At 39.5% G+C, this 23,609-nt stretch overlaps 1 protein-coding gene across 1 annotated transcript in view; it reads right to left on the bottom strand.

Moving 5' to 3' along the window:
• Positions 1-23,609, bottom strand: part of TTN (titin) — a 364,996-nt gene that overhangs the window by 304,045 nt on the left and 37,342 nt on the right. The window contains exons 15-39 of the mRNA XM_069616101.1: positions 21,912-21,978; positions 21,595-21,801; positions 20,838-20,980; positions 19,862-20,028; positions 19,533-19,763; positions 17,729-17,964; positions 16,211-16,431; positions 15,940-16,104; positions 15,681-15,849; positions 13,903-15,593; positions 13,520-13,801; positions 12,608-12,874; positions 12,240-12,512; positions 11,824-12,087; positions 9,487-9,747; positions 8,794-9,054; positions 7,913-8,176; positions 7,565-7,825; positions 7,165-7,425; positions 6,088-6,348; positions 5,856-5,997; positions 5,500-5,665; positions 4,058-4,289; positions 2,674-2,958; positions 2,439-2,564 (exon numbers count right to left, since the gene is read on the bottom strand). Of these exons, the coding sequence (XP_069472202.1) occupies positions 2,439-2,564; positions 2,674-2,958; positions 4,058-4,289; positions 5,500-5,665; positions 5,856-5,997; positions 6,088-6,348; positions 7,165-7,425; positions 7,565-7,825; positions 7,913-8,176; positions 8,794-9,054; positions 9,487-9,747; positions 11,824-12,087; positions 12,240-12,512; positions 12,608-12,874; positions 13,520-13,801; positions 13,903-15,593; positions 15,681-15,849; positions 15,940-16,104; positions 16,211-16,431; positions 17,729-17,964; positions 19,533-19,763; positions 19,862-20,028; positions 20,838-20,980; positions 21,595-21,801; positions 21,912-21,978 (6,903 nt within the window). The remainder of the gene's footprint in view (positions 1-2,438; positions 2,565-2,673; positions 2,959-4,057; positions 4,290-5,499; positions 5,666-5,855; positions 5,998-6,087; positions 6,349-7,164; positions 7,426-7,564; positions 7,826-7,912; positions 8,177-8,793; positions 9,055-9,486; positions 9,748-11,823; positions 12,088-12,239; positions 12,513-12,607; positions 12,875-13,519; positions 13,802-13,902; positions 15,594-15,680; positions 15,850-15,939; positions 16,105-16,210; positions 16,432-17,728; positions 17,965-19,532; positions 19,764-19,861; positions 20,029-20,837; positions 20,981-21,594; positions 21,802-21,911; positions 21,979-23,609) is intronic.

The following is a 23,609-nucleotide window of genomic DNA, read 5'->3' as shown; positions in this document are numbered from 1 at the left end:
CGATATTAAAATACATAAGAATGACGATGTAACTGAAGCATTAAACATGATTTCATGATGCAGTATTTACAAATACAAATAAGAATGACATTTTCATGGGGCAATAATTGTAAATACGCCACAATGCAAGTTAGAAAGAGTACATTGGCTTTGAACCAAGGATGCTATTTTAAGAGCTGAAGGAAACGCACAAAAGGAGTCTACGAGCAGACCATGGGCAAGGAGATATTTCCCAAAGATTAGGTGGAACGAGAACATTTAATGATACCAAATATTGCATAGAGTCAATATGGGATGGAGTGAGCAAGTTTCTAAAGGCTAAAACGAGAACTGCACCCAGCAAAGGTTGAATCAAATGTGGTTAACAGCACCATCGATATGGACAATTTCCCTTTCTTGCAAAACATGACAAAGAGCTCGCAAACAAGGACTATTTGTTAAGCATGGATCTAAAATAGCAGTGTACCTACACTCCCTCAAATGTCCCGAGACAGTGCAAACTGGCAAGATGAGTCTTCAAACATAAGACACTGGCATGAGGTCTACCGATGACCTAGGGTGGCCTAATTGGGAAACAGAAGGAAAGCTGGCGTATTTCCAACCACATGGGTTTCGTTTCTATGTATGTGCTGCTAACAAGACGAATGTCCAAGGTTGGATTTGGGTTGCCAACCATTTAAAATAGCCTGCCATGCACTTTTACATACAATATTGCAAAGTATTAGTCTGCTGCCACATGTCGAATACCCTAAACCGTGTGATTAGAAGTAGCTCTGGGTGTGTGTTACATAACAGCAACCCCCAATGAGGGACTAACACGCATATTTCCTATATGTAGACATGATCCCCTAATCCAATCCCACCCCTCGATAGGTTTTTGAAGTTTGTCACGTAGGATGACATCATAAATGACACATCTAGCATTATATAAACTAGATGTAAATGATAAAACAGTGTGATCTTGCATGAGTCGAATTGATGAGTGTTTATTCGCCCTGCTTTACTTGTTGAGATGAAAGCAGTATTTTACCATCTCCTTTGAGTCTGTCCGGTTATTAGGTCCGTAGTATTTTCTTGGTAATTCCATCTAGCACAACAAATGCTTCAAGGTGCTACAGCATAGTATATTGTTCCAGAACTGCTAAAACTTTGTGATTTTGAGTACATTATTTCACTATTCCAGGTGGTGAAGTTTTAGAGTATTGTTTTTCAATGATCCTGGCCATGATTGTGAGATTACTTATATGACCGTATTCCCAAACCAGAGCTAGGTCTTATGTATTTTAAGAAGGAAGTGAGAGCTCCTGTTTTAGGTCTCAAGAAAATGCCTCTACAAAGTCTGTTACCACCCAAGTGATTGTGTTGATATCGAATTATTTTCAGTGATCAAATGCAATGTTTTTGTGTCTGAATATAGTGCAAGTTGATTATGTTGACATTAGGGACACTTGGAATTAGAATATTTGTGAATTCCTACTATCTTGGTAGGAAATCTAGTTGCTTTTTATTTTCAGGAAGGGTTTAGCTATTTTTCGGTTGTTGGGATAGTGAGATGGACTGGTCAATTCTTGGACTCACTTGAATAGTACTTTGGTGGGTGAATGACTGCTAGATAATCTTTGTAATATTGTTGTACTTCTCATGTTGTAATAATTGCACTGATACACAAAGGGTTCTTAGTTATCCTGAATTTAGCCGTAAATGTGCTGATTGAGGGTTAGGTTTTTCATGAGGTTTCCTCTCTCGCCCATTATTTGAGCTTGGCTGGTGCAGGGGGGAAGAGAAAAGTGAATGATGGATTCACAGAATAACTACATTATAAGATATACATTCAGGACATTGATGAAAAAGTAGCACACTGCTCTAAATAGTGTTTCATGCCTGGTGTGGTCATAAAGTAGGAGGGAACAATGAAAGAGCACTCTAAGCGTAATGAGCATGTGGAGTAGGCCGATAGCAATGCAGCTATTATTAACCTTGGTTTTTTCTATTCTTGACAAACGGAAGCTACATAATAACTGAACTTGTAGAACAGCAGTAAATGGTTACCATTTATACTATTTTTAGGAGTGGCTATTGTAACAAAAAGGTAAGTAAAGTAAATGAATTTGAGCTATCTATACACCTTCTTACGGCTCAGTGCAAGGTTCTTCCTGTATTATATCCAATACTGTAAAGAATATCTAAATCCAGGTTTGGTGGGCCCTACCTTTGCGTTCGTCCTCTTCTTCATCTGTATTGTTTATCCACACAGTCTTGTCCTCCTCCACCCCGTATCCCATCTTTTCCCTTCTCCAGCTGACATCCTAGTCTCTGCATTCCCATGTACACAATTTTGAATCGTTCGCCACTGAATTATGTACGACTCTCCATGGCTTATGGTTTAGGTTCATTCTCCATGAATTCCAATATCAATCAAAGTGGCAGTTTGTACTAACCTGTGCCTGCAACTCGGCACTGAAAGCAGGCAGACTGTCCTTCAGATGTAATTGCGTCACGAAGTGGTACGATTATGGTAGGTGGATATGTAGGCATCTCTAGATCTGGAGACACGACTTCTGGGACTGAACAATAAGGGACAGCTTTTTACAACAAAGTCTTAGAGTGTTAGCAACACACATAATACTTTCATTGACGTTTCATACAGACACTTAAAAAAAGAGGATACACTACCTTCTACGTTAAGTGATGCTGTAGTAGTGGCAACACCGTAGTCGTTGACTGCTTTGCATGTGTACAGTGCTGCGTCTTCTGGGAAAGCTTCAATGAGCAACAAGGTGTATTCCTGTCCATCATGGAGGAACTTAGACTTGAACCCTGCAGACAGCTGTTGATCCTCTTTGTACCAAGAAATCTTGGGCTCAGGTTTGCCTGACACTACAGCACAGAAGCGGGCAGGCTTGCCAGACTCCACGGTGCTTGGTTCAAGTTCCTGTAAAATCTGGGGTGGCTCTGGAGCTGTAATTGTAAGAGGTACATTCTCAGTATAATTAACAGCATGGTGTTGAAGTATTATATAGAGAATGGGTTCACTTTGCAGCTCTGTGAATCAGAATATAAGGTCAAACCATGTTTCTGTCATGTACAATTTCTTCTGAAAAAAGGTAACCCGTTTTAGTACAGAATTATCAATGCCAGAAAATGTATTTGAGGCAGCTTCAAAAGGTTTCCAATTTATAAGAAAAAGTCCCAACTATTTTTATTTGGGTATTTATTATTATTAGGGAATTTATTAAGAGTGGGCCTAGTTTCGCAAAGCAACAGAGTACTTTACAAGTCATAGGGGGAAGGGCACAGTGAGGGAAGCAGAGCTACCTGGGGGGGGGCAAACTACGGGCTAAGGGAGGGCAGACAAGTTGGCAGCAATGGATCTAAAAGCAACCAGGGGAAGGAGGAGGGACAGCCCCATGCAGATTACCCAGTCTCAGGTTGGCTGGGGAGTTTAGGGTGTGTGGACATAGGTATCAGGAAGGTGGTATTTGCTGAGGGAGAACTATTTGCCCAGGTTTCGGTTGACTTTGTCACAGCAGTATTAAAGGACATCATCCATCTAGTGTGAGATCCTTAGCACACAGTTGGAATACCATTTGCTTTTCAATTCCAAATGGATGCTTTTTAAGTTGCACTGAAACCCACAGCCCCATCCCTAGAGTGGTATTACTGTGTGCACTGGATGAAAGCAGCAGATAGTGGACGCTGCCTGTGATGTACATTTGGTCACCACACAACCTAAAAACAGGAATATATATACACACAAACACACACGAGTGCGAAACTTTTAAAAAAAAGGGTTGGCTCTTTAGTAACTGCCCTTTAAGTTTTAAGTATTTTACAGCAAAAGGCAACCATTATCCATGTGCATTTTTCTTGAAAAAAAGGACAACACATAAAAAATGAAACACTGTTTGAATCGAGTAATATTATGGAAGGAACCGTGACATGCACAGACACACACACACACGGGGCCTGAGTCACAGAAGCATTGTATACTGGTGCAATGCCACTGGGAAACGTTATGCGAATCAGGCCCATATCTCCAAGCTGGACATGTACATACCATTGACATAAAGCGTCACAGAGCTCCTGTTCCTCCCTGCTAAAATGGTGTATTCGCCAGCATCACTCATTCTGGTTTCGGTTATGCACATTTTGTGGACTCGTCGCTCCACTACGTATTCGTATCTTTCCTCGATCTGGAAGTTGATATCAATTCCATCCTTAAGCCAGCGGGCATCTACATCGTCTTCATTGACCTCAAACTCAACCACAGCTCGCTGCCTCTCCACAACCTTAAAAAGAAAATATTTCTCATGAAAATATGACCGGATTTTCCAACATTCCGCAGTCAGGAATTCTGCAATCAGTTTCACAGTTGCTATCTGAGGACTCAAACAAAATGTTTTTACAAGTGACAACTCTTTCCAGCTCGGCAATGATAGATGAAGAATTTAAAGCTTCAGGGCATGATGTGCACTTTTCTGATCACATGAATGTATCATCATTCTACCAAATAAGGTCACCTGCTTGGTCTAGCTGTATATTTATGTTAGTGTTCAAAGTGTTAGTAGTCATGGGTGTGGAACTTGTGTATGGATAGAATGCAAAGTTATGTTTTCTTTCAACTCTTAAGTTCCTTCTTAGTACTCACACCTCAATCAACTAGCAATATCCTACCATTATTTCCATGTCCACTGGGATTTTGCCGAAGGGTCAGTAATTCAATGGTTATATCTGCTTGACACCTCCTGGCAAAACACTGTCCTATGTGCTCCATTTAAACCCTGTAAAATCTATACACGGTAGAGAAGCGGGTTTGATGAAGTGCAACAGATGTGATTTTTAGGGAACCAAAAAACACCTGGCATACCCTCCTTGATATGTATAATGGACAGGGATTATGAACATAAGAGCTATTTTATCTGAGATCAAGGGCCTTTAGACGCTCCCTAGCCTGCATGCTAATATCAGCAAGCAATTATCACAGGATCATTAATAAGTGTACCAAGTGCAGTGCAGAAGGCCGTTCTTTTGGAGTGCAAGAAGGGATTCATTACTTAAGTGAATGGGGTCAATTCAGAAACATATGTTTCCATTTGTGTGAGCAGAGGTGTATTTGAATAGTTTTATAGCTACCAAACAGTATTCATAAAGGCGTTCTCAGAATATGAGTGTACACATATTGAGTGGATGGAGGTAGAGGTAGTGAGGTGAGTCTTTCCCCTATTTGTGAGCGCATTCCACCTTCACAATGGCCACATTTTAAACATTTTTTTGGCAATTTAACCAATTGAGGTCTGGCATGCGGAATTGCGCTCTGGAACTGCATATTATCGCTGATAAGTCCCTGCTTGCCGAACCACACTATAGCACAGGACAACAAAAATCCTTTGAATATGGTTCGTAAGGTGGGTAGACTGTTATGGTGTGAAACCCAACAGTATACCTTAAAGGGGACGAGAGCCAATAATGTTTTAAAAATAAACATTGGCAGATATTTACCTGCACTTGTTTGCGAATGCTGGTGATGTGAACATCGCGGCCTTCTACGTACAGATTGGCAGTCGAGAGATTTCCCCCTGCTACAGCGGTATACTGTCCAGCATCTGACATACGAGCGTTTGGAATCAACAGGCGATGCACAAACCTCTCCCTCTGAATCTTAATCCTACAAATGTAAAGAATATACAAACATCCCATTAATGTATTAAAAGAATAGGATAGACAAAAATACTTTTTAAAGGGAAAAGGACACATACGCTTTTGTATACCTAACCTTTTACCTTTTCATAATATTGCAGCACTGTAAAGGCTTTACCTCAATTAAATACTCGCACACACACACACTCAGACATTACCTGTCAGTAATTTGGAGCTCCTGTCCATCTTTCATCCACTGAACGGAAATGTCAGGCTCAGATATTTCACATTCAAAAGTAGCTCTTTTCTTTTCAAGAATTTTTATATCTTTAATGTGCTTCCTAAATTCAATATGACGAGCTGTGGATGAAACAGACATAGATTAAGTTTTATCTATGTGAACTAACAAAGGATGATTTTAGTGGGAAAAGCTAAAATACTCCGACATACCTTCCACATACAAGCTGGCCTTTGAAACTACTTTTCCAGCAACAAAGCTGTATTCGGCAGCGTCCCCAAAGTGGACATTTCTTATGGTAAGAGCATGTGACATTTGCTTGGTTTTTATCTGGCATCGGTCAGTTGATTTGATCTCAACACCATTTTTCAGCCATTTGTATGTGATTCCTTCATGGTTTACTGTGACTTCAAAAGTAATGGTATCTTTTTCTTCTGCATTTATATCTTTCAGCATTGACGTAATCAAGATGGCTGAAAGAAGGAACACACAGAGATTTGCTTCAGGGTAGATCTAAACAAGTTCAATACTTCAATGTCATTCCTGTGTATTAAAGCACGCCATGGGCTTATTTTGCTGAAGCTTGAGGCAATTACCTACATCGTCTAACTATGTGAATCCATGATTATGTTGACAATACAACTGGTAAAACATGATATTCAGCAAAGAAAGAGAGATAATGTCTATGGCCTAGTGAGCATGCTTAAAATATGAAAGAAAAGGACTAGAATCCTACAAGCTATAATTACAGAAATGACTTACAAGATTAAATAACTACAGATCAACATGTACTGTGTTCTTTAAACATGAATCAGAAAATAGCCTACATGTGGGAACCGGGGAAGCAGTTAGAATCAATCAAAATAAGATTTCTGTTACTCCTGCTACCTAAATGTTCTACAACTCAGAGAGACCTGGTCCTCTGTCTCACATATTTCTTTCTTTCAGATTTCTATGTATCTGGTGAAATGTGGGCGCAATACAGAAATACATGCCAAACCCCTCACAAAATCAGTCTATCATGTACTGGGTGAGGATATGAGGGGATGTGGTCAAGTAACTAGGTGGCTGCCTTTGTAACCTGAAAGGAACAGTGGGGTTCTTTTAACATCGGCTGCCCTTGATAACAACATGAAATCCTTGGCATGTTGCTCTGACAAATGTATGAGAACTGCAATCAGCAAATCTTAAGACATAGCTCTGATGGGTGACGGTGACAACCGTTGTACATACGTGCTTGAAGCAGGCATGATCCATGCTGGATAATGAAAATGAGCCTGTGTACTTACGTTTGACTGTCAAAGTCGCACTGACTTTGTCGTTTCCACAGATAAAGGTGTACTCCGCAGAATCCTCGCTGCTCGTGTTCATGATGATCAGCTGATGGAGCTTCCCTTGTACCACTATTTTAAAGTGGTCACTCATTTCAATCTCCACTCCATTCTTCAGCCAGACAGCTGGGACATTGAAGTGGGAGACCTCACACTCAAAAGTTGCTGTTTTTGTCTCAGGGACTTCGACACTCTTCATTGTCTTTGTTATGTGTAGAGCTAAAAGGGAACACGAGCATACGCACATTGAGTACATGATAGGCCGTTCAGCCAGGCCTAGTTGCTAACATGAAGCACTGAATGGCTAATCACATTCAGTTTAGATTAATAGAAAATAAAAGTATGACTGTAGACTTACATTCCACAAATAATTTTGCTTTGCATTCCAGTTGTCCAACCACTGCTGTGTACTCCCCTGCATCAGCGGTTGTGAGATTCTGTAGCAGCAGCTTGTGAACTTTTCTTTCTGTGATCAGCTTGTGCTTGTCGCTTGGCTTGATTTCTGCGTTTTTGAAGAACCATTTTACTGGTATAGAGTCATGTGAGACACTGATTTCGAACGAAGCCTGAGCATTTTCCAAAGCAGTCACATCCTTGGGCCTTTTGATGATCTTGATTGCTTGATAAGAAAAAGTACATCAATTTAACACACAATTTGATTTTGTCTTATACCTAATCAACACTAAATACGGTCTGCAAAACTTACTTTCAACATGAAGTCTAGCATTGGCACCAATCTTTCCAAGTTTAAAGCTGTATACAGATTCATCCATAACAGCACAGTTTTTAATTGTCAGAGTATGGATGGCGCCATCAGCAGTGATTTTAAACTTTTCATTGGATTCGAGTTGGACGCCATTTTTGATCCACTGGACTCCTTTCACATCAAGGTGAGTGAGTTCAACGGAGAACACAGCGTCTTGTGTTTCTGTCACTGTTTGATTCTTTAAAGTCTTCTTTATCTTAACAGCTGTGAACAACACATGCAAGGCCAGTTAAGAACAGGACAAGATAAATGCAATATTGAAGCCAGAGCTCAACAAAGGGAGGAAAGTGCGGTAGCTTATGAAGTGCCAGCAGAGAGGTTTGGAGAAATATCTACTTTTGAACTCGTTTTTTCATCAGGAATTTGAAAATATACAACCACTAGGGCTTTAGTTATTTGTACAAAAGTACATATATTTACTCAAAATATGTAACCCTCCAATTTCAACATTCAACAATTGCAACTCAAATAGTTGTAAACCAAAAAAACATAAAACATGAAGAAACTTTGCAACGAAATGCAGTTAGAAGTTCAGATGTTCATTAAAATTGTGTATTGTTGCATTGTGATGGCTTCAGCCCATATCTCTTAAATATTTAAGTCAAACATGACCATTTGTTTTAGCATTTCGTACACAAAGAAGTTGACTTTATATTATTTCAAATAAAATAACAAATGATAAAGCACATTTGTGTGAAAGTAGCTATTGACAAGTAAGTCAGACCTCTGATAACCTGATTTAATGTATTGTATTATATTCTAAAATGCATCCCGCATATAATGGGAATTTTTAGAAAATGAAGACAGGCTGCGATGCTAACCTTCAACCTTCAATTTGCAAGATGTTTTGGAGGTTGCCACTTGATAGGTGTATTCCCCAATATCATCGAGTTTTGTTATATCAAGGATCAGTCTCCTCTTGGTGCCATCTGCTTCACTTCGGACGTTTTTGGAGAATGACACTGGTTTTCCGTCCTTGAGCCACTGGCCCACAGAGTTCGGGTTGGCAACTTCGCATTCAAAGACTGTAGTCTGGGACTCTGCCACAGTTTGGTCTACCAGGGGTTTGCTGATTGCGCCACCTATGGAGAAGATGGAGAAAATAATAAGCCTTTGGGTATACATTTTTGGTTTATGTTCTTCTACACTGAAGAGCCTTATCAATAATTGTGGTCCCCTCCTGATCTATCTTTAGGGAATACAACTAGGGATAAACTGTATTATGTATATGGTTAATGATCAGCCGTGTTAAATGATTAGAATGGCTCTGACTATGACTTGTCTGCTGCGATTCTGTAAAGTACAATGTTGGTCCACGATTTGGAATTAAAGTGAATCGGCTTTCATATTTAAATATTTTGGCTTGTCTAAAAACAATATGTTAAAGGTCATCATATATTTGCACTAAATATAGTAGGCAACGCTTAAGGTCTAAATAAATTAAGAGTGTTGTCTCATAAAATGTTATCAAATCACACCCATTCCCTCAGCTGGTAATATGGACTTGTACTTACCAGCAACGGTGAGCTTCCCGCTTGTTGTCTTTTCTCCAGCTTGAAAGGTATACTCCCCTTCTTCATCTTTCATCATGTTTATCACTGTAAGAGTATAGATTTTGCCGTGGACCTCCATCTTGTATTTATCATTAGATTTCAGCTCCTGGTTCTTAAAAATCCACAAAGCATCGATTCCGGCATGGGAGAGCTCGACCTCGAAGGTAGCGTTTTGGGTTTCAGTGCAGGTTGTGTCTTGCAGTCCCCTTACAATTGTTATTTCTATAGAAAGCCAAAAGCAAAATGCAGTCATGTAAAATTGTAAATAACGCATTTCAGGTGTCGTGTGCGCACAGTGGGCATGTTGGAACACTTGTGCATAGCATCGTTCAACCTGAATCTCCCCTTCACACACTGATGTTGCTTTAAAGCCTCAGAATAGACACAAAAGGATGTTTTCAGGAGGAGTATTTTGAGTTGAGGGAGAAGCTATTAACAACTGTGACGAGGAATAGATTTTTTAAAACTGTTTCGTGACACAACTGATGATGGCACCTGGTTCAGCATGACTGCCCGCAAAAGAGCCTAATCTATGAAGAGTAGTTACATTTGCTTGAATAGGGATTCAATAATAACGTTCTGTTGCTGGTAACATAGCTCAGCGGGTTCAGCGCTCACTGCTGTAATCTGTGCGTAATATTCAGGTCACAGGTTCGAATCATGGCAAGACCAACTCCACCTTTCATCCCTCCAAGGTTGAAACCTTGGTTGGGTGACAGTCATATGTAAATATGTTTTATGTTCAGCACTTTTATTTGCGATATATTAATAACAAATCAGTATCATTCAAATAGCAGTTGCTACCACCAGTTTGCCACTCTGCAGTGCTGCGAATGACACTTGTTATCATTAACTAACTCAGTCATTCTTAATTTATTGATTTAAGGGACTGAATCATTCCTCCCTCGAATCAAACCTGTGACCTGCAGCTTTCAGAAAGATTACAGAAGCAAGTGTTTAAGACTCAGTGCTACCTCACAATTGTAAAAGCTGCATAGTACATGCATGTTTAACTCAGGCAAAGCCATGTAGTTTATCAAATCTTGGACTCTTCCCCATGGATAACGTTCTCCCAGGTTTCTCTGCCAAACCCATAGAAAGCAGGTTCTGACACAGGAACCAGGTACTTCCGACCTGCACCCATCAACACCACGTTTCGCATCTGCCTCTCTCACTGGCCACTAATGTCCCCCTGGGCCCTTTTCTTATAGAGTCGAGCACAGTGAGGCCACCACTAGCGACAGCAGGGCGCTATACATGACCACTCACATTACATTACATCTTATGGGGCTACAAACAATAGCTTTGAGGAAAAAGCGTTTTAAAGAGAAGGGTGGCTCTGTTCAAGGGTTTCAAGAATGAAATGTGGCAGTGTACAGAACAAACATTTATTGCTTTAACCATGACAGAATGAGAATATAGCACCATAAATGAGTGAGGGATGTAACTGATTTTACTGAGTGAGAGATTAATGATATATCATTGGTCTAGTGCTGGCATTAATTATTGTACCATAAGGGTAGAACAACTGGTAGCCACAAATATATACATTTTCTAAGTATCAAATGCATCATGCTTAAAGAAAAAAGAGTTTGAAAACCTTAAATTGAATACACAAATGAGACCTTATATTGGGTGGCAGCCATATGTGTGGCTACATAAGTTTTTGGTTGTCTCAAAGTTAAAGTTTAAAGAGCAAGGACTCCCACTAAAGAGGCGGTGGTGAATGAGTAGGGCAGAGCCAGTTGGCTCCTTTTATAATGCATCATTCTTTCTGTCTGCATGTCTGTCGAGTACTTTAATAACACACTGTTGGGGTACATGCATGCAAACATGCCCCATTCCATTTGGGCGGTGCTAGTCTGGTCCTGGTTTTACCTTTGCATCCCCTGAATCAACGTTCTGGATTTCCCAAATATAAATTCACGAGTAGAAGTCCCAGAATGTCAAGTCAAAACCATGACTGGACTGGCATCTGCTGAATAGAATGGGGCATGGTGACATGTATGCGGGTAGTATGTCATGGGTGCGAGCCATTTTTCTTTATGCAGACCCCTGAACAGACAGTGCATGACATTCTGCTGCTCTGGCATGAATTGTTAATCGTGGACTTGGGTCTTCTATAGCATTTTATTGAATGGTTGAAGGGTGGGCGGGGCTAGCTTTGCTCAGAGGTGCATTTTGCTACTGCACACTGAAAAGTGCTGCCTGGGAAGAGGATTGGCTTCCCTTTTCTATTTGAGGAGGTTGCACTTGTTTGGAAGGTTGGAACTATAGCCCATGATCAAGATCACCTACTTTCAACACGCAGATTACAGGTCGTCTCCACTTTGCCGATCTGAAGTTTGTAGCTTCCTTCATCTGACGCATGGGTCCTGGAGAGCACCAGCCGCTGCTTTGCTCCTTTGGAAATGGCCTGAACGCGGTCATCCACAGTTATCAGTTGGTCATCTAGGTACCATTTCACAGACGACACGTCTGCAACCGAAACTTTGCATTCCAGCACCGCCTTTGTTCCTTCAACGGCACTCACATCTTTCAGCGCTGCGACAATGTCAACACCTGAAAGAGTCATAATATGATCACACAATTATTACAACAACAACTCCAAGCCCTCAACTGCACTTCTGTGAATAACAACAACTGGCAACGTAAGCCTGTTTGGAATCTATGGTGGGAAAGGAAAGTGCCATTAAAATCTTGATTTTACTCACTGAAAACAGAGAGACGTGCTGATGTGGAAAGTCCAAGATTGGCGATATGGAAAGAGTAGCTTCCAATGTCTTCCTTCGTTACATCTTCAATGAGAAGCATGTGAGTCTGCTTGTCTATGACCATGTGAACCCGCTCACTGGCCTCAAGATCCTGTCCGTCCTTCTTCCAGATGCCTTCAACGTTTTCCAAAGAGAGCTTAACGTCAAACTGTGCGATTTCGCCCTCGCAGACTTTCTGATCGGTCAGTCCTTGCATTATAGTGATGGGACGCGCTGTAAAACAGGTACAAAGGGAAACAGGATGAGCATTCCACGGGAAAACAACGATAAGCTATCACTGGGGACTCTGTGGAGTTAAAATTTCTTACGCTTCATCTTCAGTTGGCAGCTGTTCTTCTTTCCAGCTACAACAAAGCTGTACTGGCCTTGATCTTCCTTTGCAACATCTTTAATAGTCAGGCTATGGCGACCGCGTCGAGACGTCATGACGTATTTACTCGATGGGGTAATCTCATCGTTGCCATGATACCATGTACCTTCCACATCTTCCAGAGTAATGGCACACTCTATTTCACCTGAGAATGTCTCTGGGACTTCAATATCCTCAAGCTCTTTGATGAATTCAAAGGGAGTGCCTACAAACAAAAATCAGACCATGTATGGTGATACATCCGGACACTTATGAAAATCTAATGAGAATTATGACACGCTTCATGCACTTAAATACACACTGAAAGCACGTTGGGTAAGTGCTCTCTTGACTATTGGTGCATATTGAAGTAACAGCACTTTAAAGTGCTTGGCTGTCATTGATGGAGACAAACGGCGATGATGTGCACTATTGCCAAACATTTTCCACTAGTTGAATGGGTGTAGGGATCAGAACTGCACCCCTTCGAGATCGGTTGTGCAGAGTGCCATACATGAGAATAACCAGACCCATTGTTTACAGAACAAATAGTGGGATTTGAAAAGATGCAGTCAAATATTGTACTATACTGCAACAGTTATATTATTCTGTGGGGTCAAAAAGCACCAAAATGCCACCTCATGATCACTTCAAAAAGTAACGATTGAGGAAAGCAAGAAGTGATGAGTGGGAGCCTAAAGTGCTTTTTTGAGGGGTTTGGGGGGGGGTCTAATCTCTCCAAGTTGGATGGGTTAGTAGGCCAAAATTCACATGGGTTGGATGAGTGATTCATCAATGACAAATGCTCGCAGAAGAAATCACCCAGCTTTTTACTTTGTAGAGCAGAAGAAAGGTACATAGTGTTTCTTACCTTCAACAATAAGTTTACAAGTTGTTTTTATAGATTCATCTTCTCTAAGTACGCAGCTGTATTCATCAGCATCAGACATGTCAATGATTAGGACAGAAAGGAAGTGAACCTTTCTATCTGAATGAGTCCGATATTTGTCACCGGAATAAATCTCAACTCCATTCTTATACCATTTCACTTTGACAAATGGCTCAGATGTTTCACATTCAAATGTTGCCATTGTGTCCTTTTCCTTGGCAACAACATCCTGCAGTTCCTCTGTGAATGTTATCAGCTGCTTGCCTACAATTAGAATAAAGAGATACAAGGGACATTTAGCAGGTCTTTATAACATGACTTATATTCACAGGTGATAAAATAAACACCATCACTATCTACCTTACCTTGAACCAATAGGAAGGCATGGCTGGAGGTTTCACCAGCTACATTGCTTGCTTTCACCATGATGCTGGCAGAGTCTTCTGCAACGACATCTCTGATCACTAACTCACAGACATTATCTTCAGGCCAAAACCAAAAGATGCGGTCAGACCTCTCAATTTTGACACCATTTTTGAACCACTGGCATTCGGGGTCTGGTTTCCCCACTACCCTCAGGCGGAAGTGGGCCTCATCTCCCTGTGCAACAGTTTGGCTCTGAATTCGTTCAAAGATTTTGGGAGCTTCCATGCTTGGTGAAAGCTCAATCCGGTCTGGTTTAAAAGAAGGAATGGTTATACTTCCCTCCTCCATAAGTGCTTTCTTCTCTTCCTCTGTCAGTTCTTTGGTAAAGTGTAGAAGGTCTTCCTTTGTCTTTTTTAGCATTTCTTCGTAGGCTTCATCTTTTCTACGAGACTTGAGTTCAACAGCGGTAATTGCTTCATAATATCCCTCCTCTGTTCTGCGTTTGAATTTACTGCGCAATTCTTCACTCTCTTCAGTTGTCTTCTCATGGGTTATTCTTTCAGTACGTTTTAGCTTAACAAATTCTTTGCCTGCTGCATCAGTAGACTTTTCCACTTTCTTCACTTCAAGTTGGAGTTTTCCAGGATCTGGTGCTCCAGTTACAATTTTGGAGTCAGGCGCTCTTCGCAAAACTGACCTAAAGTCTTCTCTTTGTGTTATTTCCAGCTTCACTACATGTTCAGCTACACCATCTGGATTTTCTGCTGTGAGCTTGACTTCTCCTGAGTCATATGATTTGCAGTCAACAATTTCAAGGTAATAGATACCATCATATTTTAGCCTGAATCTTTTACTTTTGCGAATTAGCTGTCCATTGAGGTACCAGTTGACTTTTGGTTGAGGATACCCAGTTACACGGCAGCGAAATCGAGCAATCTCTCCTTCAATTACTCTCGCTGGATCAGGGAATAGAACTATTTCTGGTTTTTGTTTCTCCCTTTCCCCCTCTGTTACTCCAGAAAGAGCCCCTTCATGGGCCATCCTTTCAAGTTCTTCAATGCGTTGCATTCCCCGTCTGCCTTCGGGTAACTGTGATTCTTCAACAAGACTCTTCTCATCCTTCACTATGAGAGTAGCTGACGTATGATCAGCTCCATACTTATTACTAGCCTTGCAAGTAATAACGCCGCTGTCTCTGGGGTATGCCACTTCATAATCAAGACTGCAATATCCAAACTCATTTACCATGCGAAGTCTATTGGCAGCTTCCAGTGGTTTGCCATCATGAAGCCATTCCACAACCATTGTCGGATCTCCGATTGGTGTAAGTCTGCACTCAAAGTGTGATGGCGCAAAACGCTTGAGCCTAACTGAAGTGAGTTTTTTCTTGAAAAATGGCTTTTGTTGTTTTTCTTTGTCGTAGAGATCCCCCTCTTCCCATTGCTCTTGTCCATAGCGTAGGTGGAGAGGTTCTAATTCGGGGGCAGAAATCTCCTTTGCTTTGTATGTCCCCCTTGGAATGATTAATCTTCTTTCTGGTTCAGGTTCTGCAAATTCAGCCTCAACATTGACTTTGCATCTCGTAGTGTCGCGACCAGCTCTATTGATGGCAGTTGCAGTGTACCAAGCTGCATCTTTGTTGGTTGTGGACTCAATCTTGAGTGCAGCTTCTCCTTTCGTCCCCTCAATTCTGAAAGAGACAACAATGCATTTATTGTTTAAGCCAATCATATTTCCCATTATGCTTTTCTCAGAACCTTTTGTCAATAGTACTTACTTTATGGCTGGGAATTTCTGTGGCACAATGATGTCATTGTTTTTCATCCATACTATGTCAGGGTTAGGGTTTCCCACTGCTTTTACTGCCATTTCAAGTTTATTCCCTTGCTTGACATTGACGTTCTTTAATTTTTCCACAAATTGTGGTTTCCTTAAGTGTTCCTTTGCTGAAAAGGAAAAAATATTGGAAATAATGAGTAGGTCGTACTATTGTGTTAAATAAATGTTTACGATGCTGCTTGGAAATACTAAGTTACCTTCCACAGTCAAGTTCATCGTGACTGAGGTTTTGCCTGCCCTGTTCTGGGCAATCACAGTCCATTCGCCTGAATCAGTTGGCAAAGCAGGAACAATAATCAGCGACTGTGTGCCATCTTCTTTGATGACAATTTTATGTGTGTAATCATTGACAATTTGTTGACCTGTGTAAATAAAATAGTTTACATAAGTACATTCTCTCAAATGGGAAAGTAGTTTTTCCATTTCTAAAAAAAGAAATTATGATTCTGAATGTATTGTGTTACTTACCATTGTGAAACCAGAAGGTTTCTGGCATAGGTCGTCCAACAACTTTCAGGTCAAATCTGGCGGTCTGTCCTTCTGAGCACTTGAATGAGGTTGGTTTCAGAACAAACACAGGCTTGTACAATCTCTCAAGCTGAGCCTCATCCGTTTCATCCAGCCTGCGTGCGGGAGAGCGTGCAGGTGAGCGTCCAGGAGAGCGACTCGGGGAGCGTGGAGAAACCGATCTAAGAGGAAAGGAAAAGAAGACATTGATGTTCATTTATGAATGCATTTGATCTGTTTAACGCAGCGGACATGTTTTATTCTAGCTTAACAGTGTTTTATGCAGCTCTGGGCAATGATATGGCAATGGCAGGCAAAGTTGTGTTCCTTTAACCAAACAACTCCTTTATCCAAACAATTAGATAAATGCAGAATCAGAATACAAATAAATGCACATAAGTGAGAATATTTTGAAACCAGCTGCATAGCAATTAAATGCTTTCATTGAGTCCTTTTTTTGGAAATAGAAACTTTAACCTAAATCATTGGTAGACAACATTATATGCAAGTGTGACCGCAGGAAATTCCAAACAGCACAGGTGGACAACACAGAATATGGAACAATATTCCGCCTGGCATGAGCCTGTCCCTCTACATCCTGCAATTCAGAAAATGGCCAAAGAGTGAATTCTTCAAAGGTCATCTGTCACACTTATAATTTGCAGAGCCTACCAGACTTGGTCTACTGTTCCCTCCCTAACCTGTGTTTCCTGCCTCTAACGCTTTGTATCCCCTCTCACATATTCGTCTAGCTATCCATGTCGTTGTATCCCATTGCTGGGTTCCCTTGTTGTACACACCATTTATCAACTGTACATTCCACAAACAATTCTGTCTTGAAATATTGTAAGCAAAGGCATCCTAGAGCAAAAGCTGTATAGCAAGGCCCCCTTGCAGGCAGTCTTTATGATGACCACCTCCGGCTAATCAGCATACCACACTATGACATGTGACCTGGTTTGAACAGGGTGAGCCCACTATTAATTGCACACTGAAATCATAGGCACATGGCTGAGCATGCACATGACCTATAGTCCCCTTTCATTGTCGCTGAAGCCATTTATCTTGTTTTGCTTTCCCTGACAAAAACAATCAGTGAACTACCACTGATGCCTTACAGATTAGATGATGCTGCTCTTACCTCTTGCAATTTTCTGCATCAGTTACAAAGTGCTGGGCTACAATTAAGAGTAAACAGCACAGACACAATCCAAGAGAGCTCATTAAATAAGCTTTTATTGCAACTGAGGAAGGTGGTCATTCTTGAATACAGGTCGTATTTCCATGGTTTCCAAGGTTTTTTGAAAAGCATTTTGTAGTGCACATATGCATAGTAAATGCCACCCTGTATGAACTACAAATAATGAACTAATGCAACAGATTTGCAAGCATGGCCAGACCTTGTATTACATCTAGAATAATCCTGAATTGTAAAATATCAAGATGTTTAGATCACCACACAGAATGATATAAACATACCGAATTCTTTGAACAGCATCGGGGGCCAGCATGTACCCAGCTGGTGCAGCAGGCTCCACGTACAATTTTCCTGAGCAGATCGCGTTTTCTTTCACGTGACTGGCAAAGGCAGTGTAAATCCCCTCATCTTCAGGTGACAGGACAGGTATGCGCAGACTTGCTCTGCCATCTTGCAAAACATCCATTTGGTAGCGCGCACTATGCTTTATGCGCTTACCATCTTTATACCAAGCAAGCTATAAAAGATCAAAGAAGCAACGTTGAGTGTTATTCAAATATAATTGGGAATTCTGTATTATAATCACAAAAGCAAAACTGATGATAGAGTGGAAATGATGCATTATTTTTATAATATGCTTGCTTTTTAATAGTGCAGTACATATTTTGGAAGAAATTGTAAATGAAGACTGAATGCTGCTCTTGAACTCTTTATGTGCCTTAATTGGTTATCACCTTTAGCAACCTTAACTAATATTAACATTAAACAAATTAAATGCTTTCCATATTTAAGAACTTCTAGACTTTATTTCAAACAATATTAAATAATTCCCTACATAGATGGCTTTTTTTAATTAGGTGATGTATTCAATTAATCAAATTAACCCGTGTTCATATTGATTCTGAGACTGATTCTGTGTAAGAATGGAAACCCTTTCAATATTTTCCAAATAAAACTGTTCTTCCTTAATGTTCGGCATTTTGGTAAACGGAGCCATCTTTGATATGGAACACAACTCAGTGCTTGAACATGTCATGCTCACATACTATTCCTTTGGATGTAAAGCATAGTCGGGATTTTGATGGTTCACATCTCTCATTTGGATTTACAGCTGAAATGACACCATGTCTATGTCTAAAATCTAGATCTGTGATATGTGCATTTAGAAGTTGAAAGGCATTAAGAAAATGCATAAAATCACTTCAGCATCATAAATGCAAAGCAATGCTGTTAAAAATGATATTTATTTTCATTGGACTGCCCACAGCATTAACATGTTGTGAAACATTTATAAAGTACCTCTCCTCGAATTGTGATTTATTTTCAAAACAGTGTTTGTTGATATTTTGTAGTGCATATTTTACAAAGTCTGCGGTGACCTATTTTGCACTTGCAAATGTACCACTAAAACAGCTAAATAAACTTGACAATTATGTTAAAGTACACAAAATGTAAACCCTTAAAAAAAAAGATATGGAGAAAGGTTTGTTCATTCCTGGGATCAGTGACATTTAACCTGAATTTCTGTTCTACAAAAGATTTGAACAGCAGTTACTGAAAAAGCTTGTTGCTTCATACATCACTTCTGAAGATGGCTCAATAGTTGGGTTCATTATATAAACATGTTAAATTTACATTACTGTCACCAAGTAAATTGAACATGTATGTTTCCAGTCCAGTAAATTGTTTACTTTGAATTTATGGGAAAAGGAATATTTTCTCTGCATCTGTTTTGGCACTCTATTTCCTGTTCTCCACATTGAATATGATATATACTTTTTTAGGCTGCATAGTGGTTTTTAAAACACATTTTATAGAGGTTATAAATTCCCATGGGCCATACAAATCAATGGTAGTTTTATTTAATAATGGTGTCTTCTTGTGGGTTAAACAATGGGATATTGAATTATTCAGCAGATTTTGACTTGGTTGGTCCTCCAGCTTAATACACCAATCACTTATCTATGTTGATCTAAGTTAACATTACATGCAAGTTTGTAGAGGCATTTTGCTAATGTTCTCAATAAATCACTCACTCACAACCTGATGGATGTCAGCCAATTGCTACAAGAAATTATTACATACCTTTGGCAATGGGTAACCAGACATTTTGCAATGAAAGGTCACACCCATTCCCTCTAGAATCCTGTAGCTTTTTAGTCTTATATCAAATCGTGCTTCAATTGTTTCAGATTCAGAAATGTCAACCATCATTTCTTCACCATCCTCTTCAAGAAGCTCTTCTAATGTGGTCTTTATGATGCTACATTCAATTTCTCTGATAAGTCTTTCTTCAAATGAAGAGATGTGATATTCCTGCAAATAAAGGATATTGTAAGTCAAACAATATTTTGTGAAAATTGTAAATATGGCCATCATTATGCTAACAATATTTCAGAAAGGATCAAACATACATGTGCTTCTGCTGCAGACTTGATCAGGACTGTATCTTTTGCCATTTTCTTCCTTATTAGGGCTTGTTCTTTTTCATATTCCGTTAATGGAATTTCAGGTGCTTCTGCTGCAATTTTCGGTTCTTGCACATATGCAGTCAGTTGTGTTACATAAGATTCATACTCAACTAGGAGAAAAAGATATATTGAAATATCAGAATATGCCACTTTCTTTTGTATTTCTTTAATTTGAGTATTAAAAAAGCTATTGGAATCAGTTCAAATACATAGCCATATTAAAAGGAATGTTTCATCATACACATTTACTTAAAATGTTTCTTGAACATCTAGAAAGATTTCACTTTGATCAATTGAGTTAATGGATGGACATTGCGACAATTAAATGGCTTTATTGCGAAGCATCTGTTTCTAATTAATACGTTGCATGTATGTAATATTTATTTAATAGTGCTTCATGAAGCACCATATGCTGCTAAGCATTCACTTCAAGTTGCCAAATATTAAGCAAAGAATATAAATGTGGATGCCGAGTATGCTGACATTTTAAGAATATGTAATAATTATGTGGAATTTGACCTTTCTACTGGGGCAGCTAATGTTTTTTAAGAGCATTTAAGTCCAGAAATAGGTATGATAAACTACCAGCCTTTGATATCTCATGTACCAACCTGTGCACATGCAAACCAGCCATGGAAAATATATTTAATTACCACCCTTGAAAAATGTATCTACCCGATATATTAATTGATTTTTTTCTAAATTTGGAGCTGGGATACATGTAAATCTACATACGCTTGGCACACCATATGCAGAAGAGTGTAACAATCTTATATATGCAATGAAATGATTGATAATGGCAACCCCTACTTTTCAATAAATATGCCACATTTCCCTAAACTTTGTAATCTAGGATCAGGCTTTATCTCCTGTCCAATTATAAATAAGTTCTTCATTTTAATTTTCTGTTTCCAGTTACCTTCTTCCAATAAATTGGCTGTTGCTGACGTTTCGCCATGTTTGTTACGAATAACAATACTATATTCTCCTGCATCATCTGCAAAGGTCATAGAGATCTCCAGCTTGCACTCTCCAGAATCTTTGTTGTAGCTGACTTTGTATCTTTAAGAAGCAAGTGATAAGGTATTCAACAGTCTGCTTATTTAATATGGCATGCAATTTTTGTTTCTTTTGTAAACACTCAGGTTACAGTTTGAAGTCAATATATGGAAACGGATCAAACCCAAAACATACCTCAAACTGCGAAAAGTTAACTTTATATATTATGCTTTGTCATTTTTACTTCAGTGATTAGGCTAATTATGAATGTGAGATTCATTGGCACCCAATGCTCTACGGTGTTCACCATCACTGTAGTATCTTAATTGCCATTAAAGCTTGACAACCACTCCTTAACTTCATATAACAACAATCTAACTAAACATCCAACACCCACTTTTAATAAACATGTCTAGGCTTGTCACAAGTGCTTCTATCACAGAAGTACATTTAAACTGTTAAATTACAACATATATTTTGTTAAACATTCACAAGTGATCTAGTTTATGAATAAATAATGTGTTAATAGACATGAAGTTGCAGGCATCACAATAGTTGGATTGTCGTTTTATTCCTCCCAGGAGTGAACATCCTATTCCTACAAAGCAGATTATTTTGTGGTAAAAGGGCTGAATTTATGGAAGGTTATACACTTACACTAATAACTTATAAAGTACCTGTATCCAGTTGTGAGAGGAACGCCAGCCTTTTTCCAGTAGATATGTGGTTTTGGTGTTCCACCTATCTGACAGTCAAAGACAACACTTCCACCTTCCACTAACTTCTGTTCAGTGGGTTTCCTAATAAAGAATGGTGCAACGCCTTCTGCAGGCTCAGTGGGCTCAGCAGCAATGGGAGTCTCAGTTTCCATTGGCTCCTCGAACCTACAAATGTAAAACATAATTTAGATGTGTGTGCATACAAATGAATGTGAATCCAATTTCTGATTAAAAAAAACAATGAAGTGTCATAATTGGTGAGAAAACAATGTTACCTTTTCTCTTCAGTTGCCATTTTCTCAGGAACGGGAATGGTCTCACGACTCTCAAACTCTTCAGAAACTATAAAAAGAGATACACATTGGTACAGTATTTGAAATTCTGCACATATTGAACATTCAATGATTCCTAAACAGCAAACTAAAAACACAAGGATTGCTTAGTGTATGGTACATAACGGGAATCTGAACTGTGGGGTTCTATGTTCAGAATATCAGGTGAGCCAGGACAGACGATATGGGTCTACCCCCATACAGGATGTTTTGACAATTCATAAAATATGAGAGAATGTTTTGGGGGCTCAGGATAATATTATAATGTCACAGAAAAATATTGTCTTGTAAACTAAAGTTGGAAATCATAAATGGTATATAAAATAAACGACAAACCAATCTCCCATCGCGGCCTATCTCTTTTTCTCAAATGGATTTGGAAAAACAAAAGAAAGAATCAATGTTGTTTATCTTTATGTGTTTTAGAGTGTAATGGAAAAGAACTTTCTATACTTTCAATTTGGATATGGACTATGCGTATAGTTATAAGATGTGGTATTTCTGCTGTCACTCATGGGAACAAAAGCCAAACAGCCTAGGTCCTAAAAGTGCTGTCCTCATTTTATATCACAATCAAGTAACACCTCAAGTCTTGCCCATGTTCACTTTTCCATTAAATATGTCTGAATTGTTGTTATATATTCTTTTACTTGTCCCTAAAATGTCTTTCATTTGCCCCACATAAATCTAAGTTATCACCAAAATTGCTTCCTGAAGCCCTTCAATGCCTCCCTAACTTTTGCCCAACTGTTCTCAACATGAAACTCATGTGTCCCTAAAGATTGCATAGAAGTCTACTGTGAACTATGACTCACGATTGGCAATATGTGCTTATGTAGCTCTGTTTGTACCTCAATTCAAAGGTTTTGTGGAGGAGGGGTGGTGACTGTTGACTGAACTTGCATCATATGTCTTTTCTGTTCTCGGTAAGCCAATGTACAGAGTGAGACCAAAAGAAGGGCCACCAAAATTAATTACAATGTACCACCTCGGCATTCAGCGCTCTTACGTCCTACCAAATAGATGATGGCAAGACAATAAGAGGTCATGCTAAGCTATGTAGCGATGGGGAGAAGCATTTTCCTAGCACGAGATCCCAAATATGCTTTGAGAGGTGACAAAGGCAATACCATGACCCACTGTTATAAACACTGTAGTGCGGGTCTTTGCTGCACTACTGATTGCACTTTAAACTAACTCTCCATCTTTTTGACTTCTCCAGCACATGCCTGCCCATGAACTAAAAGAGATAATCAATCACTTAATGTATGTCTATCCATCTGGTTCACTCTCAATTCTGCTTTTCTTTCAAGTGTGCCATGATGTTTAAACAGAGTGAGTTTGGGTGTTTTGAATGGCGGCAGTGACCACCTTGTGCTAGTGGAAGTGTAACTCAGAGTTAAAAGCTGGCTGCAGAGTAAGAAAGGACAGAGGAGATGGAAAGGAGCATCATGCTTTAGTGGCAAGAAGCATACGCGCTGGACAGAGCGTGGCTACCTGACAGCTGCCCCAATTTCAAACACCAGCTGAAACATAATTGTCAATCTGCACTTTGCAGAAAAAGAAATCAAAAGAATTACATTTATTATTCCTGAAAAGAGCACTCATTCTCAAATGATGTGAGTGAAGAAAAGCCAGTTG

Source organism: Ambystoma mexicanum, chromosome 9, assembly GCF_040938575.1.
Source record: "Ambystoma mexicanum isolate Mex_15411 chromosome 9, UKY_AmexF1_1, whole genome shotgun sequence".
Lineage (NCBI taxonomy): Eukaryota > Metazoa > Chordata > Amphibia > Caudata > Ambystomatidae > Ambystoma > Ambystoma mexicanum.
Note: the sequence above shows the minus strand (reverse complement) of the source record. Positions and strands in the feature narration are given on the sequence as shown.